Genomic DNA, 19,946 nt, shown 5'->3' with positions numbered 1-19,946 from the left:
AAAGAAAAGCAAACAGATCCTGTGATTTACGTAAGCGCAAAGTAACCGTGCTCACATCTTCCGCTAAACGAACGGACATAACGTCGAACGCGTAGACGCGCAAACGAAGCAAATGGCGGGAGAAGACGACGACGGCGACGCCGTTTCGTCAACCCCGGGTGGCTTCCGGCTACGCTGGGACGTGTTCCTGAGTTTCAGAGGAGAAGACACCCGCACAACAATCACGAAGAGCTTGTACGAGGCCCTCAAAAGCCGCGGCGTCCGAGTCTTTTTAGACGACGACGGTTTGGACCGCGGGGATGACATCGCCCCAAGCCTGCTGGAAGCGATCGACGACTCGGCGGCCGCAATCGTCGTCTTGTCGCGGAGATACGCCGATTCGAGGTGGTGCTTGGAGGAGCTGGCTAAGATATGCGAGAGCAGCAGGAGGTGTCTGATTCTGCCTGTGTTCTACCAAGTGGATCCCTCCGACGTCCGACGACAGAGGGGCCCGTTTTCCGAACATTTTTCAGCTCACGAACTGCAGTATGGAAACGCCGTCGTGTCGAGATGGAGGAGCGCCATGGCCAAAGTCGGCGGCAAAGCCGGTTACGTTTGCAACTCCTCCAGGTAGTAATTAAATCAGTAATAGTACTAAAATTGATTCATAACTAATTTCTGTTAAAATCCCACTCAATCAGTTAAAAATCTGTTAAAACCCTAGCTAGCTATCAGCAGCATGCAGAAATTGAGATGGTTAAGAATTTGAATATTTTTAGGGCCAGTTTGGTATCTAACTTGAGAACGAAACTCAAAATTTTAATTTTTTCTAAAAACACATGTTTTGATTTAAAATTTTTAAATTCAAAACCTTGTTTGGTTTCATTTTCTCAAAACCAATCCAAACAGAAAAGGTCAAACGCCCAGCTCAAGCAATTACCCGACCACCGCATCCCTCCCATCCCCGGCGGCAAAAGACCAATTTCCCGACCACCGCATCCCTCACTTCCCTAGCGGCGACTCATTTGGCTATTTATCAACTCCTTACTCCAAACTCGCGTTGATGGAGGCTAACCATGTTGGCGGTCTCAAACCTCAGATCCAACGACCACAGGGAAGATGTGGTGGCTATGGTGCTATGGTGGATGCAAGTGAGAAGAGATAAGATTGAAGAGGCAACATAGAAGAGAGCATTGAAGAGGCGAGAGAGATCGATTTGTCTTGGCCGGACGGAGAAGGATAGAGGTGGTGACTATGGTGGATTTAAGCTGGAAGGGATTGGAAAGGCAATAGAGAAAAGAGGATTGAAGAGGGGGGTGTGATATCCACACACCATTTTTACCTCTCTTACACTCTTTTAATTTTCGGCCGTCGGATCGGATGAATTAAAGAAGATCAAATGACAGAAATTAACAAGGGCTGTGTGAGAAGTAAAAAGGGGTGTGTGGATAGCACATCCCTTGAAGAGGCAAGAGGGAAGGGAGAACATCGAATGAGAGAGAGGAGAGAGAGAGAGAGAGAGAGACGGGAGTGATAATCCATAAAATAATAAAAGCACACTTTTTGTATTTTCAACCAATAGTCCATTTCCAAACAAAAATTTTTAATTTGGGACTCAAAACTTATTTTTGACTTAATGTTTAAGGTTTTTTGGAGTCTTTTGGAAGTGGGAATTAAATAAGTTAATCTTACGGCCTAGTTAACTATTTGTTTATTCATATTAGTTTTGGCTGCAGCATGCATTTGGATTTGGGGATTTGTCAAATCTCAGTTTTATATAATATCTTCTTCTTCCCAATTAACTATCCTTTTCATTCAGGTTACAATATAAAGTTTCACACCGCAGTTAGGGTTGAAAAACAAAGTCAAAATACCTAAGATTAAGATTCGTAGTGGCATTATAGGAGTCGTTATCAATGTTTTAAAAAACACGCCTCGAGGCGCGCCTAGGGCGCCCTTGAGGCTGGGCTCCATGGCTAACCCCTCAGTTTTGCTGGAGTGGGCGAAAGGCTTCGCCAGAGCCGTCTAGGCGCGCCTCATTGAGTTTTTTTTTTTTTTTTTTTCTTTACTGCCAAACCCAAATTTTGGGTAGGATTTTAACTGCCTCATACCTCTTCCTTGCACTTTTGTCTCTATGCCTTTTTTCTGATTTTTATTTTTTATATAATGGATGTGTGTGTTATTTGCGTGCATTGTTATATGTGTGCTCATTGTGCTTTTCATCCTCTATTTTATGCATATATAATATAATATATGTATATATATGTGTGTATATATATTTATAATATATGTGTGTGCTCAGGTGATTATTGATTAATAATCTTCTTATTTTTAATATAATATATGTGTACGCTCAGTGTATATATTAAAAAATTTAGATCCCGTGAGGCTTCGCCTCACGCCTAGGCCGGGCTTCCCCTCGGACGCCTCGCCCACGCCTCACGCTTTTAATACACTGGTCGTTATACAGCGGTCCCATTCCGTAAGATAAATTTTTTTTGTTGTTGTATGATTGAAGCAAAATGTTAATCAAATTAAGTTGGTCATAGTTTTTTTCAATTGATCATATGATTCCTCTCTTGGTTAGTTTGCTTCATGTCTTTGAAATCTTAATCCAAAAGATTAGAGGTGCAAAAGCTAAAGTGATCTTTTGTGCTCATCACCCCAAGAGGCAAACTGATGTAGTTGTGGTCATGTAATTTGACAGCAAGGAAGCAGAGGTGGTTCAGGGGTTGGTGAAAAAGGTTTTGAATGAAATAAGGAAAACCCCGGTAGGTCTTGCTTCCTACACAGTGGGACTTGATTCTCAAGTTGAAGATGTGATGAGGTTGTTAGATGTTCGATCCAATGGCGTTCGAGTGCTCGGAATTCATGGCATGGGTGGTGTTGGCAAGACGACTCTTGCCAAGGCCCTTTTTAACAGACTTGTTGCTTACTTTGAGCATCGCGGCTTCATCTCAAATGTTAGAGAAACTTCTGCAGGACACGAGGGGTTAGTATCGCTTCAAAACAGACTTATCGGTAGTCTTTCTACTGTGAAGATGCCGGTAAATGAACTTAACGCTGGTATTTCTGCAATAAAAGCGACTGTGTACGAGAAGCGAGTTCTTATTGTTTTGGATGATGTTGATAATGTAGAGACTCTAAGTGCTTTAGTTGGCAACAGAGACTGGTTTTATGAAGGAAGCAGAATCATTGTTACCACAAGAGATAGAAGTGTCTTGCCTGGTCATCTTGTGAACAAGTTGTATGAGGTCAGGGAATTGGATTCGTCTCAGGCGCTTGAACTGTTTAGTTACCATGCACTGCGAAAAGAAAAGCCCCCTGATGATTTCCTGGCCCTGTCCGAGCAAATTGTGTCTCTCACAGGTGGGCTACCGTTGGCTCTTGAAGTTTTTGGCTCTTACCTATTATATCGGAGGAGAATAGAGGAATGGAGAGACGGTCTACAGAAACTGAAACATATTCGTCCCGGCAATCTTCAGGATGTGTTAAAGATAAGTTATGATGCTCTAGACGAGCAAGAGAAGTGTATCTTCCTAGACTTTGCATGTTTATTTGTGAAAATGAATATGAAGAGAGAAGATGCAATTGACATACTGAAGGGTTGTGGTTTTGATGGTGAGATAGCAATTGCTGACCTGACCGCAAAATCTCTCATGAAGGTTTATGAAGACGGTATGCTGTGGATGCACGATCAAGTTAGAGACATGGGAAGACAAATCGTTATACATGAAAGCGTTGTAGATCCTGGCATGCGTAGTAGACTTTGGGATCGTGATGAAATCTTGAATGTCTTCGAGGATGATAAGGTGCAGAATCCACTATGGTACTTTTATTGTTCACATATTCATGCAACACAATTTCTAGATTAGATGTATAATTGGCTTGATATTTCTTCACTCAGTTTCTTATATATTTCTTGATACCTTGACAACAGGGAACAAGATGTATACAAGGGATAGTCTTAGACTTCGAATCATCGATAAGGAGGGTGTGGGATCCAAGTGGTGAGAGAGTTTCGTGGGACAACTTTCGAAAAAGCCCCAGTTTTTGCTCTGCATTAACATACCTAAAGGAAAGGCACAAAGCTTATCTTCAAAATAAAGCAAAGAAAAAGAGAGAGGTTGTAATTTGCTCCAAACCCCTTGGAGCAATGGTCAATCTTAGACTTCTCCAAATTAATTTTGTGAATTTGGAAGGGAAGTTCAAGTTTCTTCCAGCTGAGTTGAAGTGGTTACAATGGAAAGGTTGTCCTAGGAAATTTCTTCCTTCGGATTTTTCCCCTCGGCAACTTGCTGTCCTTGATCTTTCAAAGAGCAAACTTGTAAGTTTGTGGAGCGGGCGTAACAAGGTATGCTTCACTATTTGATCAATCATCTGCTTTATCCTTTTCTATCCTACTCTTTGGTATCTGCTTTACACTTTTATGATTTTCTAAGCTAGTTTTCTCTGTAATACAAAGGGTGATTTTGATTGTATTCCAGGTGCCAGAGCAATTGATGTTCTTGATTCTACACGAATGCTCTTATCTAACTGCTATACCTGATTTATCTGGTAACCGCGCCTTGGAAAAGATTGTTCTTGAGCTATGTGTTAATCTCAATAAACTTCATGACTCGGTTGGGAATTTGAATACATTAGTCCACTTGAACCTGAGAGGTTGTTCGAACCTTATTGAACTTCCCAGTGATGTATCTGGCCTGAGAAAACTTGAGAACCTAATCCTCACCGGTTGCTCAAAATTGAAAAAACTGCCCAGCAACATGGACAGCATGGTATCATTGAAAGAACTTCTCCTTGACGAGACAGTGATAGAAAGTCTTCCTGAATCTATCTTCAAACTTACGAAACTCGAAAAGCTCAGCTTGAATCGATGCAAATTTTTGAAAGGGCTACCTGAGTTGATAGGAAAGTTGTGTTCTCTGAAAGAAATATCCCTTAATGATTCAGCTTTAGAAAAACTACCCGATTCATTTGGATCTTTGGCAAACCTTGAGAGACTAAGTTTGCTCTGGTGTAATTCACTGACCACCATTCCAGATTCCATTGGACACCTGAATTCGTTAGTGGAATTTCTTACTTATGGTAGTCCTATCAAAGAACTGCCTGCGTCCATTGGTTCATTGTCAAACTTGAGGGAGTTATCGGTGGGACGCGGCGAGTTTATGAGAGTATTGCCTGATTCAGTTGGAGGTTTAAATTCTCTAGTTGTTCTACAAATAGATGAGACATTAATCACAAATCTCCCACATGAAATCGGTGCCTTGAAAACACTTGAGAAGCTTGAGATGAGGAAATGTGGATATCTTAGATCATTACCGCAGTCAATCGGAAGCATGAGGGGACTAACGGCTATAGTCATAACCGATGCTACTATCACAGAGTTGCCAGAATCAGTAGGGATGTTGGAAAATCTTACCGTGTTGCGCTTGAACGGATGTAAACAGTTACGCAAGCTTCCAGAGTCAATAGGACAACTCATGTCCTTGCACAGATTGCAGATAGCAAATACTGCGGTAACAGAACTACCTGAGAGCTTTGGAATGCTTTCTAGTTTGATGGTTTTAAAAATGAGAAAGAAGCATCAAAACAGGGAACACACAGAAGAGATCAATTTTATACTCCCATCTTCTTTCTCAAATCTGTCCTCGCTATATGATCTGGATGCTTATGCTTGTAATATATCTGGCAAAATTGTTGATGATTTCGAGAGGTTGTCATCACTCGAAACCTTGAACTTAAGCCGCAATAGTTTCTGCAGCCTTCCAGCCAGTCTGACGGGATTGTCCGTTCTTAAGAAGCTTTTGTTGTCTCATTGTAAAAAGCTCAAGACTCTGCCTCCGCTTCCCTCGAGTTTGGATGAAGTGAATATTGCAAACTGCACCTCATTAGAAAGTATCTCTGATATTTCAAACCTGCATAACTTGGTGGAGCTGAACCTTACAAGTTGTGATAAAGTTGTCGATATTCCAGGCCTTGAATGCTTGAATTCCTTGGTGAGGTTGTATGCGAGTGGTTGCAATGCTTGCTCATCAGTTGTTAAGAAAAGACTTGCTAAGGTCCTCTCTCTCTCTCTCTCTCTCTCTCTCTCTCACACACACACACACATGCATGCACGCGTATAGATATAACTCGTTCATAGGTTTGGAAATTTTTGTTGCAGAGCTACTTGAGGAAAATACGCAATCTTAGCATGCCTGGAAGCAAGATACCAGACTGGTTTTCTCAAGGTTTGATTACATTCTCCGAGAGAAAAAACTGCGTTCTCAAAAGTGTGATCATAGGCGTTGTAGTCTCTCTCAACCAACAAATACCAGATGAAATGAGAGAAGAACTCCCTGCAATAGTGGACATTCAAGCAAAGATCCTTGTAGTGGATTTTCCTACCTTCACTTCAGCATTGAACTTACAGGGAGTACCAAACACAAATGAAGACCAATTTCACTTGTGCCGATACCCGACTGGGCATCCCTTGGTTTCTCAGTTAAAAGAAGGTTATAAGATACATGTAACGAGGAGAGATCCGCCATTGATGACAGGCGTCGAGCTGAAGAAGTGGGGGATTCGTTTTGTCTACGAAGGTGATGATGAATATGAAGGAGATGAGGAGTCTTTAAATGAAAGCCAGCAATCCTTGTCAGAAAAACTGGCCAAGTTTTTCGACTCGTTTGAATAAGGTGACTGAACTCCTGAATCTAGTTCTGGTGTTGACGAAGGAGAAGCGAGGTAGTGAACAAAGATTATCATAATATGATGGAGGGTACTTTATATCTTGCTTCGTAGTGCTCTCTCGTCTTTCTGTCATTGGGTTGGTTGTGGTTGTGGCTATCAACTTAAAACAGTCTGGTATCCTTCTGCTGTGTGAAAACTTAAAAACTTTAATTTAGATGTATGGAATCCATTAAGGGCTAGTTTGGTATTGTGATGTTTTTTTAAAAAGAAACAAAAACTGCTTCTGTTGTGTTATGAGAATAAACAAGTGTAAAATAAAGTTTTTAAGTGTTTGGTGATTTTTTTTTTTGTAATAGTGCTTTTAACAAAAAAAACAAGTGTCCTGAGTCTGTGAATGTGTTAGATGACTAAAAAATGGTGGTGGATTATCTGCCCTCCCATTTTCATATTATTCTCATCCCCTCCTGTTTGTGTGGTCACGGTTAAGTCACGTCAATATTTTATATTGATTTTTTCATAAAAATAATAAAACAAAAAGTAATAAGAATATAAAATGTTGACGTGACTTAACCGTGATCACACAAAACAGGAGGGGATGAGAAGAGTATGAAAATGGGAGGGCAGACAATCCACCTCCCTAAAAAATATATGATATTTAATGTGATATAATAATTGTCAAAGAGAACAATGTAAGGGCAAATATTGTAATTTTGTAAAATATGTGAGGGTATATTTGTTATTTGAAAATTTTATTAAACGGGCACCATCACTATGCTTTGAAAAAATAAAAACACTTTTTTTAGAAGCATGGTAGAACACATTTTTTTTGTTTTACCAAACACATTTGATGTTCCATATTTGTTAATAAATTGCTTTCTTTATAAAAACACCACAATCCCAAACCAGACTTGAAAAGACGCTTTGATTGATAAATCCCTTTGATCTGCTCTTTTTCCTGATTGAAATTTCACATTTTTAAGTCAAACGACGGCATTGTTGAGCCAATGTGATGCATCGTGTTGATAGTTTACATTATGTTTGGATAGGGAAAATAAACTTGAAACTTGGATAAAGGTTAGAATTTGTAAATTAACATGCACCAATTCTCTTGTTTGGATTCATAAACATAAAAATTTAGAATTTCCATGTGGAAAAAAACTTGAAATTTGGGACCTCCAATTCCCAAGTTTAAATTCCATGTAAATAGGTATCATTTCCCAATTTCTATAATTGAGAACTTAAAAATAACAAATTCCATTTTCAATTCTATTGTTCTTTTAGGCTAACCAAACAAAAAAATTCACAAATTCTAAAAAATAAAATTCCGTCAATTTAATTTTTGTCATTTTAAAATTTCTTGGTAATTTTAAATTTCTTCGTCCAAATATAATGTTAGGGTTCATAAGCGAAAACCCAAGAACTTGATGCAGCGGATGCTGAAGATTATGAGGCGAAAAATGATTCGAGAAAACTATAGGATAAAAATACAAACTCGATTGAGAAAACAGTGATCGAGAACGAAAAATGGTTGAAATTTGGTTTCTCTTACACTGGAAAAGAAATGTTCTTCTCTAAGTTGAATTACATCATGTAAATGTACAACCGTGACAAGCCTGGACATACCACTACAGTTCCTCAACACATAAAACGGATACTGGATATATCAAAAGAGCTAGAACTACGGATGATATGGCACAACTAATTACAAATTTTCCTACACGCCTCGACGTCGAAACGATCATTTATACAAAAATCTTCTTGATCCAGTTTATTTCTTTTTCGGTGTCCTTTTCATGCTGGCTCTCCGAGCGACATCCCATGCTTTTTGAGGGGCATGGACTCCCAGCTGGGAAGCGAAAAATGATTCGTATCCAGGCGAGTCAAAAGCAAATCCAGTGTGTTTTGATCCCTCCCTGGGGAGTTGAGCTACGGCAAAGCTCCTTGCCTCAGCTGGCGTGAGCTGGTTTCCGATTTCCAGTAAATCTTCCCTGCTTCTACCTTCCGGCTCATGCCTGTGAACTTCCTGAATTATTTGATAATCGAATGGGAAGAACCATCTCTGGATCCTGTATCCAAAAAGCATCGATTAATTAATCAAATAACAAAGGGAAAACCACCCCTCCCCCTATTGAAAAGCTGCAGATTGCAACAGAGATCTCATTTTCTTACCCTTGGTAAACGAAGTCGCCAAAAAGTGCAAAAACTGGGACTAGCAGAAGTGTAAAGTAGAAATAGAAGGTACTCATCAGGACGTATATGACGTAATAAAGATTTTTCTGCAGTACAAATGCATCAGTTAATATCTCAAATCAAAATCTCAACGAACAAACCAAATACGAAGATAAAAAAGACCCACCTTCTGGTCTATGATACAATATATGAAGATAAATATAAACCACGCTGCAATGCTTCCTCCAACACTAATATAATGCCACCTTGTGATTGAATTGCACATCATAATCAAACGAAAGTTGACCGTCACTACAACACAAGTAAAGGCCATTGTGCTGACATCCCAAAGTCCAAACATCTTTCCGGATGAATTTTGAGCACGATCACTCGAGGAAGTGACAAAATAATAGAAGATTAAAGATTGGTAAACAGAGAAGAAGCCCCATACGGCCACAACCCTCCATTTGAAAAATGCATTTCTTATTCCCTCCTTGTATAGTTCAGGGTACTTCTTGGAGAGGGCTGCACTGACATCCTGATGATAAAGAACAGAAGTTGACCAAAAAAAAAAGTTTATACGCCGCATCCACAAAAAAAGCAATGGCCCAAACAATAATTTCTCCCAGGCGCAATTTAAAAAAAAAAAAAAAGGTATTATTGAGTGTATGGACAGATATAATACCTTGTCAAAAAGCCCGACGATGATTACAGGCAAGGCTGTGAATATGACATTATACAATGACTGAAACCAATCATCGTAGAATCTTTGACCAGAAAATCCAGTTTGAAAGGTGAACCAAAATTGAGTCAACGTGAACGTAAGATTCTTGTAAAAGAAGTATGTAATAACCTGAAAAATGCAATAAGATTTGTCAGCTCGAGACCACCCAACAAATGTTATGTTAAAGTTTTGAAAGTTACAAGAAATCCATACCTTGCATAATCTAATATACGACCACCGTCCATGCACAAGCAGTAAATCAGTAAGAAAACGGAACTGGGCAATAGCAAAATCACTAGCCATCACTGCTTGCATTCCTTCTTGCCCACTTATTCCAACGCCAACATGAGCAGCTTGGATCATGCTCACATCATTGGCACCATCACCAATGCTCAGTGTAATCTTCTTTGCACCTTTTTTTACCATACTTGTCACCTGAAGACAGTGGCAATGTTTTTAGTAAACTGCATAAATATTATATATATTAGCGACAAAATTTTAAGAACTAAAACTCGTTTCCTTATGCTTCTCTAGTGCAGATATTTTAGCGTTACATCCTTAATTAAACCATGTTAAACAGAAAATTTTACATAAGAAACACTTATGTTTTGTCACACATGATTCATAAAATGGAAATTCATAAAGGTCCTATATAATTCAATCCCATTTGCATCATAGGCTTACTACTCAAACACATAATCTTAAGAGTCAAAATTCCATTGGAAAACTCACCTGTGCTTTCTGTAAAGGGGAAACTCGACAGCAAACAACTGAGTTACAATTCAAGCTCAAGTTCAGCAGCGTCACTCGTAGAATGGGGTCTAAGGCATACATCAAGCACTTCCCATCTATTACAAGCGCTAGTTTTGGGTGAGACACACTGTAAAGATAGTGCTGCGCTTCCTCAAGGCACCTTTTCAGTTGTTTTTTTACTTCTTCTCTAATGACACGTGCAATTTCCACTTGGTCTCCCTAACACCATAATCAGAAAGTATATGTAAGTGGAAAATATCGTGGTTGATGGTGATTTCTAATGTATGTAAAGGCTATATGTGAGCTAATAACTTTTTGCTTACCCTGTCCTCAACTTCCCTAATCAAATCAGTTTCTGAACTGATAATGAACTGTTTCATTTCATTGTTGATCAAATTGCATGCTGCAGCAAATTTAAGGAAAAAAAAAAAGAAAAAAAGATAATGATATCAGAGAGAGAGAGAGAGAGAGAGACCGAAAGAGTGATGGTGAGTGAACAAAGGTGAAGGGAATAAAGAAGCCCCAGCTCTCACAAGATACCAACTCACCATAAGCTATATTTATTGCAGTTTCCATCTTGTCCCCCGTTAGCACCCAAATCTTAATACCAGCTCTTGATAGAGTCTCTATGCAATTTGGAACTCCTTCTTGAAGCTTGTCTTCAATGGCAGTGCATCCAATCAAAATGAGATCTTTCTCTATGAGTTCTGCCACCTTCATTGATTTCAAAATTATTTTCAATGATTGATATCAACATCAATAAATAATGAGAGAGAGAAGAGGGGGGAGGGGTGTTGGTTGTTAAAACAAAATCGAAATGGCTGCATAGAAGAATAAAACAGAAAACGACTCAAAGAAATAAAGGTAATGAAGTTATAACAGTTCATACCAAATCTCGAAAGTGACACCTCTATACTAACAAAACCAGATTCAACAGAACATACCTCATCCAACTTCTTTTCACGATCCCTTAGAGAGGATTTAGCCTGAATAAATTTCTCATTCCAGCTTTCATATGTATCAGGACTTAAATCTCTATAGGCCAGGCAAAGAGTACGTAATCCAGCAGATCCAAAAAATTCCAAGTGTTCCCTAGATACTTTTTTCAAATCACCTTGTCCATCTGCCAATCTCTCGTAGATTACATTATCAGCACCCTGTCAATAACAGGTTCCTGACATAATGTTAATTTATTTGCCAACTGCTCAGCAGTTTTCATCAAATATAAAAGCCTCAATACGGTATTACCTTGCAGTACAAAACAAGCCTGCCATCCGTGTAACGGCATACAACAGACTGACGCTTCCTCGTACTAGTTAATCAATAGAAATTGCAATAAATGTTAAGTTAATCAACCATGAAATTATACAAGTACGTTGCCCAAAAAATAAAAGTGAACAAATGTGTTCAAGGACATAACCCACCTATTAAATTCAAGTACATTGAGAATCTCGTAAGACACATCTTGGACTTTACCGAGTTTCTCAGTGTGAGATTCACGCACATAAATTGTTGTCGGTGTACGTCTGAGAAAAAGGAAGATATCAACTTTAAATTAAGCTAGACTAACTGATAACAGCTCTCTCAAAGCACTTCTAGCAGAACCAGAAAAAGAATGGAGAGCAACATTTTATTAGCACAAATAAATAGACACCATTCAAACATTTGAAATATAGATAGGATGGAAACAAATTCATGGATCAAATAAAAAAAGGTTGGTGTTATAGGATGTGAAACTGAACCTCCCTTCACACATCTGTCACTATGTGGCTTAAAAGTTGAAATATAGATAAGTATGACAATAGCAATCCCAGTCAATAGGACAGAACTGAGAAGTGTATACCTGTAAAAGAAGAAGCCGAAGTTCTTTGCAGCAATTACCAAAGCAGACTCATCAGGGGATGCAGCTTGATATATGATTTTTTCCGGGGACTCATCACCCTCAGGAAGCACCGTGTGACATATAGCAAGGCATCTGAAGAATTCCTACCAATAGAACAAAATCTATCAATATAAGTATTATAATATGCCTTCCTGGTACGTTAGACAATCAGAGAAACTAATTCAGCCGTTGCAAGAACAATCCTGTGTGGAATTCCCTCTAAGAAAATAAACTCCAATAAACCCTACAGACCCGTAAAACAAGATGCAAAGAGAAAAACTACAACAGAGTGCAAACAGCCATCATAATAATCCCCTAAAACAAAAGAAGAAAAAGAACTTCCCACATTTAGCATGCTGCATGTAGCTCCACACCTCAGTAACGATGATGAAAATATTTCAATATACTTCTAACAAATAAAAAAATCTACCTTACAAAGATCAGGATTAGGCTCATTCCTCCAACCTCCTCGCATAAGCTTAGGATCATCAAAGTTAAATCCCTTCTCATGGGCTGCATTGCCTGAATTGTACCCCTTTAAGGAACAGTGAAATCATAACTTCATTAAGAGGGAAATTTTCTATCTCATATATAAAATAATTATATCATACATATATAATGTATATATATATGTGTATACAGAGAGAGAGAGAGAGAGAAATACCTCATCAAGTTTTATACCATTCCGCTCTGCTATTCCCCTTTCAATTTCAGTGATACCAGTTCCATAGACCTCCCCTCCAATTGAACACTTAAAGAACTCCATCAAGTTTCTTGTTAGAGTTCCAGTTTTATCAGAAAAGATGTATTCCACCTGACCAAAGGATAGACTGTCACAATTAATAAAAGCATTATAAAAGCAAATTGATAAAAGATTTCAATAAAAACATTCCTCAGTTATAATAAAACAGTGCAAATTTTTCTAATTGCGCAGAGAAAGTAATAAATAGCATAGTTAGAAAATTCGAGTCTTGTACACCACCTGTTTAAAAAAAAAACTTCCGTTTTCTGTACACGTATTAATGATTCATTAAATTGTACGTTTTTTTAAACTCCAGCATACAATACACGTACTTTTCATGTTTAAAACACATTATTTTCACACATTATTTGTTAATATACATATAAAATTCAAGCATTCTACCCGTATTTTAACATATTGAATAAATAAAGGAAGACCCAAACCAACAAGGCTCCCCGATAAAAATGTATAAAATTTTTAAATAAATATTAGTTAAAAGTATCAACCGAATTTTTTACAGTATTATTTTAAAAGTTGCCGACTAATGCAGTAAGTATTTTTCACGTTACTAACTGTGATATTTTTCATGTTACTAACTGTGATAAATAGTAATAACATTACAAAGTAAACAAAAATAGTAACAAATAATTGTTTTCCCCAGAATAAATTAGAGAGAAAAAAACCTTGTGCTATTAGAATGCCAGTTGGGATTTAACTTACCTGTCCAAGTTCCTCATTCAAATTTGAAGTCCTAGCCAAAGCAGGGGTATTGCTTTCGACATGGTACATACGCAAGTCATTATTGATATATTGGGTAGACTGGATAAATTTGATCATCTGCAATCCATAAAATATTTTAGTAGAATTTTCTACCCATCAAAAATAGCATTATACATTTAAGTTGTAGGCAGATGCATCATCTAGCGAAGAAACTTGCCTCAATGGAAACATAAAGAGAAATAGGGATTATTGTTGAGTACAAAGTAATGAGGGTAAACATCGTCAGAAGGATAACCTATAAGACCGATAAACAATATAAGCAAAAAGGTATAGTACAACATGAATTACTCAAAGAAATCCACTCTACAACAATTATTCTGCTGAAGCTAGAATGTTACCAGAAAACGGTTATTAGGGTCAAATGAGCTGTATGACGAGCCGGCATTCTTTTTCCCCCGGAGACCTAAGTAGTAGTACTTGTCGTTGATGAATACACCACTATAGAATTTCATAAACCAAAAACATCATCATGATGTGGAAAAAAAATCATGTAAAGAATTTGAGTGGCAATATAAATTTCAAAGGAAAATACACAATCAAATTACAGGAAAGCATATTCTCAAACCTGCCAATAGCTCCAATCAAACACAACATAAAGAGAAAAGCAAAAAGTGCGAGTATCAGTTTGTCAAGTTTCCTCTCCAGTGTACTTCTTTTCGAAGGAACATTCATGGCATTCATCATAACCTGCAATTTAACCAAAATAGAAGATTACTAATAATTCATAAGTATGGACAGAATATACAAAATGAAGGAGGAGGGGGAGGGAAAAGGGTGGGTACCAATAGGATAAGATGGAAATGCAAGTAGCTTCTTATAACACACATGAAACATATTATAAAATTAAGGACTTGATACCCTTCGGAATCAAAGAGAAACAACTAAGAGGAATGGGACATGTAAAAAAAGCATGTGTAAGACGATAGCACAGTACTTTTTTCTGACAGGGAATCCGAGTCACAAACATCTACTGAAGTAAGAACACTGACAGACAGAAGGAAACTGATCCAAGAATTCACGTTTACTACACTCTACATATGTAAACATAAAGGGTGGGAGTTAAAAGTAGAGGCATTTAATTTACTCCACTTCTTGATAACATACCTTGGTTTCATGACCTGTAAATATAACAGTCGCAACAATGTATTCAGTATTCCTGAGACTGCAACCCTGTAAAAATATAGCAAAGTCGCAATTCCAATGAGTTTTCCAGGTCAATTTCACAGGTATATAGGAGAGCCGAAATCAAATCAAACAAACAATACAAGACCATTAGGGATCAATAATACAAAGATTAACATGGTTCACAACTCTATAATTAGTAATTGACAAAAAAAAATTCATGCACACCAACTAGTTCCACAGAAAATTGATATGCAAGATTGTTAAATGTAGACCATTTTTATCAGCTACAAGTAACTGTACAGCAAAAATGAGTGCAAATCCATGAGAAGCTATTAAAATCACGTTCTAAAATAAATTCCAATACTGAGAAACAAAAACAATATCATACTCGCAGCAAAAGTTGGTTTGGAGATAGAGGTAACGTCTGCTTGTCAATAATGAGATTTCCAGTGAAGGTGTACAATGAATTATTAGGTTGTTCACACTGCACTTCTCCTGCAATTAGGCATTAAAGTTCATCAGTAAGGCATTCATCAGAATCATCACAACTGCAACAAATGACTTGTCAATTTAGCAATCAAATTTCACACCCATCGCATTTAACAAGATTACTTAAATCATTGTTTGAAGAACACTCAAGTATATGAATGTACAATTATAAAGACATGCTGAATGGCAGGTTAACAGGAAATACTAAACCTTTGAATTCAGATGCTTTCTCAGGAGACGAGTAATCCCAAGTCTTTTCTAATGCTTTTCGGATCTTCAAATTAGTTTCCCCGTCCAAATTTGCAGTCTGTTACAAAAAAAAATAAATAAATAAATAAAATAACAAAAACAAATTTCACTTATTATTTATTTTGAAAAAGGGTGAGTCCATCCATGTTAAACATGGCACGACTGAATATTTAAAAATTAAAAGAGATGAAAGAATCAAAGACCTCAATGTAGCAGACACCATCCGGGTTTGTACCAGCAAGAAAAAGCAGATCTGCAGGGAAATATCCATTCTGCTTGATCTGAAACCAATACAAAAACATCAGGTTCTAGGTAGTGCCAAATAAAATTCCTTTTTGAATGGAAACAACATGCAAATATATAAACAGAACAATTCAAAATTTTAAATGAAAAACAGCAAACATCCAGGACAATATGCATCAAATATCTTCTGCTTGCAAGAAAGAAAAAAAAAAATCATCATAACCATATAAAGCGTTACTCAATTCCATGTTTCTAAAACTTTGGACAGCAAGGAAAGAGCAAGAGTGGGAGAGATGAAAAGTTACAACTAATGGGAATTTCCAACCTTCTCAGCCATCACAAGACCAAGTTTATTTAAAAACATCATCACATTGAACAGTTACAATTAAAGAGCACTTCCAACCAATTCAACTATCACATGGTCATGTTTGCACTTTGCACACATCATCAACAGGACAAAACCTCTCTGATAGCAACAATCTCTATTCTGCTATAGTGCCAATTCAACTATCGCATGGTCATGTATGCACACATAATCAACATGCCAACTAGACCACGCATCAGCTGAACTGCAGCACTGAGTAGTTTCTGTCCCCCGCCAACCTTGTTCCCACAAAGAAAAATCAATTCCCACATAATTGGGTTGTCAATAGTGCCAATCATTATGGAGACTTGTTTATCCATAGAAAAATATCAAAATATAATATGACAGAGCAAAACCTCCCAATACAGAGTTTTTAATAAAGGATGCTCGGATACGATAATTCACAAGCCTACAAAGTTCTAATGTGCAATAAACAATGATGGGAATGGAAGGGTAAATGAATAATACGATAAACTGGAGAAAAACAATCAGCAGAAAATGAATAGATGCACCATAAGGTGAAAATGAGATGGTGCTCAAATGCTTATATAATAAATGGGAATCTTTTTTTCTGCCCCAGGGTTGGGTGGGTAAGGTTTTACAACATGCAACAACTATCATCATCCACAGAAGTTACAACTGATATCCATGTTACAGGATAACACAATAACCTTATAGAAGTGCATATATCATATTATGGCACATCAAATGCATTTCCAAAAGGAAACTTAAGTAAGAAGTACACTCACCCTGACAATATCTCCAACCTGCAACTTTTTCCAGGGAATACTTTCCCATTTTTGATCTTGCAAGACATCAACAGAAGCATTATTTATGGTCATATCATTCTGGAAGCGCTTCTGTTTAACATAAATTCAAAATAAAAAGATACATAGTTAAACATTCGTCCTCAGTTTCATACTTAACTGCATAAAAATGATAGATAAAACTTCAAACCACAGCTATCACAGAGAGAGAGAGAGAGAGAGAGTTGATATTGGAAATACAGAAAAACAAAAAAGGTAAAAATCAAGGCTGCAGGATATAATAAGCAGACTGGTACTCACCCAATCCTCAAATGCTTCCTTAACAAGAGAAACAAAAAGCACCAAACTCAGAGGGACCACATTGGTTACAGGATGCACAGGACTGCAATATTACACATACTTGGAAACGTTATGCTTAGAATTTAACAACTATTATAAATTATTACAGTGAATCAGTTGTAGTCAGTACCCTTCAGATTCAGTGATGCCAAAGCAAATTTGTAAGCAATATTTCCAAAGTGCACGTAAGTGTGCTAATAACAAATAAAAGAACCCAAACTGAAGAAAATAGGGTGCAAACATCTCTCTTTTATGTTCGGAAACTAAAAACAAACTTCCACTTAATAATGTGCATAACTGAATGCAAAAACATAAACAAATAAAACTGGCATCTCTTATACTCAGGTGCATTTTCCCCTTCATAAAGGTTCTACCCAACACATATACAGGTTTTCATGTTAAGACTTTGTAATATAACATTACAAGATAAGTAACAAACCAAATAAAGTTAAAATACCTGATTGGCGTTGTTGATAGAATTGAGATTGTAAGAAAGTACAGGTTAGCTACCCGCCTGAACTGTCAGTGTAAACAAAGAATTTCTCAGGACCATAAAAAAATAAAATCATAGGTGTTGGCAACTCTAGTCAATTTGTTTTATTCATTGAAATTGCCCTTAATTTTAAGATTTCCAACTTTATCCACCAAGGGAATGCATCTCCTATAAACTTTTCTTATCCATCCAGTCTAGTTGTCAATGCTCCAAAACAACCATAATAAGATTTAGTACACAAGCTCTGGTTCTAACTTCTTATTTGGTTGGGTCAGAAATTGCCGCACCGAATCATATTATAACTTTACATTCTAATATAACCATATTCATCTACGTAGTTCAAAGGCCCGTGAATTACCTGTTCAAAGAGTCCTTTTGGCAAAAAAGTAAAGAAGTTGTACTTTGTAGTTGATATAGAATTCCCCTGGAACAATTGAACGCATAATAGTTAAAACCGTATACAAACAAAACGGTGTAAGATTTAAAGTAGTGGATAACAGAACATAGATTATATATCCTATAGGTTTATAGTCAAACAACCTGTTGATGGTACAAGGTGGAGCTAAAACAAAATCCTGAAAATATCCACTGTGCTAGAAAATTATTCTAGATTCTGTTAGGCCAAATCCTAATCTACTGTTCTGTGATCCAGATAAAAAGTGGGCAGCTAACAGCCTAACACTCTAAAAGAACACTAGTGAAGCCTCAATCAACGACAATGAGCGGAAAACTACCCACATTGATACTTCTATACAGGCGGATAATCTTTCTTGCCTATCTCTATTCCTTTTTGTTGGTAGCAAAATCCAAAAAATAATTAAATAAATTAGAAAAACACAAACACTTAAAGCAGCTTAAATTTACTTCCACAACTGCATTGCGCTTTGCATGAACATTGATCATTCCTTAGAACCATGGGGAAGCTTCATTTAGCATAAACAGCATTTTTAGCATTGAATTTTTTTTTTTTCCGTTACAGAAACCCTAATCTCTTCAATACCACACTATCCACCAAAAACCAACAATAATTAACCGCAACTAATTCAACAGAAAAAAAAATTATAACGAAAGCAGTGAAGGTCCAATTTCCCTGGACGTTAACTGAGGAAAATCAACAATCCAACATTTCAATTTCGATTATATTCTCTCCCTAATTTTCTCGGAACCCAAAAAGAAAATACAGTAAACGGAGAATACGAGGACAATAGGTAGAAAAATCGAGTCACCTACCGGGAATCTGACTGGAATGTTAGCCTCGCGATCGTTGCAGAAAATAGTGCGGTGACCCGGCGCCTGTGGCTGGACTCTCCCGAGCCGAACCGTCCGAGTCGTCGACGTCCACTCGGGCTGCGAACTCGAATTGCGACCACCCAGCCTCGCTCCTCTCGAGGACCGATTCCATCCACTCATCTTCGGCCCGATCCAAACTCAAACGACGAGTCGTCTCCAAAGAATAATCTCCGATCGGACCCTCAATCGTCTACTCCCCTATTTCTCGCCGGTAAACGGTGGTTCAAAACGCTTCGTCGAACGGTGCCGGAGGAAGTGCGTCCGTATTCAACGCCCCCTCAAACCTGCTTCCATTTTTCTTCCTTTTTTTTTCCTTTGAATTTTCTTTTTCGCGTAAGACCATGAACGAGGTAATTTCTCAGCGCGAGTAGTCTGTGCGCGTATGGCGAGATCTGGCGGCTTTCTAGATGTGGTGACTGGTGAGGAACCGAGGAGAAGGACTGTGACTGGACGCGCGGGTGGGAGCGTGGTGTTTGGAGGGTCGATATCTTAAGCGCAAAGCAGGACCTGGTTCTCCTAAATTTCTATGCGGCGTCGTTTGGTTCGCCGTTGGTATATGTAACGGTTAGTTCAGACTCCGAAGAAGACGCGGGTCGTGGAGGTCCTGGGGCGGTTGACGGACTTTTCTAACTACCCCTTTACGTTAGATTTTATGAGGCACATTTAATTTAATACCATTTTTTATAAGATGATTTAGGAATCGTTTAGATATGCTTTTAAAATGATTGGAAACACTTTTAAAGAAAATATTTTTGGATTCCAAAAGCATTTTAAGTGCTTTCTATAAGAAGCATCAGTTATTTGCTTCTCCCAGTAAGCACTTTAAGTGATTTTCCAGGATTTACTAACATTTTTACTAAGTATTATTTTCAAAAATATTTTC

At 37.7% G+C, this 19,946-nt stretch overlaps 2 protein-coding genes across 2 annotated transcripts; one reads left to right on the top strand and one right to left on the bottom strand.

The window, feature by feature from the left end:
- On the top strand, positions 1 to 6,994 carry LOC103403303 (disease resistance protein RPV1-like). Its single transcript, XM_070815779.1, has 5 exons — positions 1 to 609; positions 2,687 to 3,791; positions 3,920 to 4,333; positions 4,467 to 6,041; positions 6,146 to 6,994. The coding sequence occupies exons 1-5, from the start codon at positions 113 to 115 to the stop codon at positions 6,656 to 6,658; spliced, it is 4,104 nt and encodes a 1,367-aa protein (XP_070671880.1). The 5' UTR covers positions 1 to 112; the 3' UTR covers positions 6,659 to 6,994.
- Positions 6,995 to 8,179: 1,185 nt separating this feature from the next.
- LOC103431918 (phospholipid-transporting ATPase 3-like) lies at positions 8,180 to 19,681 on the bottom strand. The gene is made up of 27 exons (XM_029095340.2): positions 19,004 to 19,681; positions 18,132 to 18,197; positions 17,738 to 17,799; positions 17,242 to 17,323; positions 16,924 to 17,034; positions 15,771 to 15,848; positions 15,529 to 15,625; positions 15,218 to 15,324; positions 14,809 to 14,874; positions 14,270 to 14,391; positions 14,043 to 14,142; positions 13,862 to 13,939; positions 13,645 to 13,761; positions 12,847 to 12,996; positions 12,613 to 12,717; positions 12,144 to 12,286; positions 11,725 to 11,826; positions 11,549 to 11,612; positions 11,245 to 11,457; positions 10,849 to 11,014; positions 10,624 to 10,703; positions 10,280 to 10,519; positions 9,761 to 9,982; positions 9,509 to 9,676; positions 9,011 to 9,361; positions 8,824 to 8,930; positions 8,180 to 8,720 (listed from the first exon to the last, which is right to left on the bottom strand). The coding sequence occupies exons 1-27, from the start codon at positions 19,181 to 19,183 to the stop codon at positions 8,423 to 8,425; spliced, it is 3,675 nt and encodes a 1,224-aa protein (XP_028951173.2). The 5' UTR covers positions 19,184 to 19,681; the 3' UTR covers positions 8,180 to 8,422.
- Positions 19,682 to 19,946: the final 265 nt, after the last annotated feature.

The sequence above is a fragment of the Malus domestica genome, chromosome 16 (assembly GCF_042453785.1).
Source record: "Malus domestica chromosome 16, GDT2T_hap1".
In the NCBI taxonomy this organism is placed as follows: Eukaryota; Viridiplantae; Streptophyta; class Magnoliopsida; order Rosales; family Rosaceae; genus Malus; species Malus domestica.
Note: the sequence above shows the minus strand (reverse complement) of the source record. Positions and strands in the feature narration are given on the sequence as shown.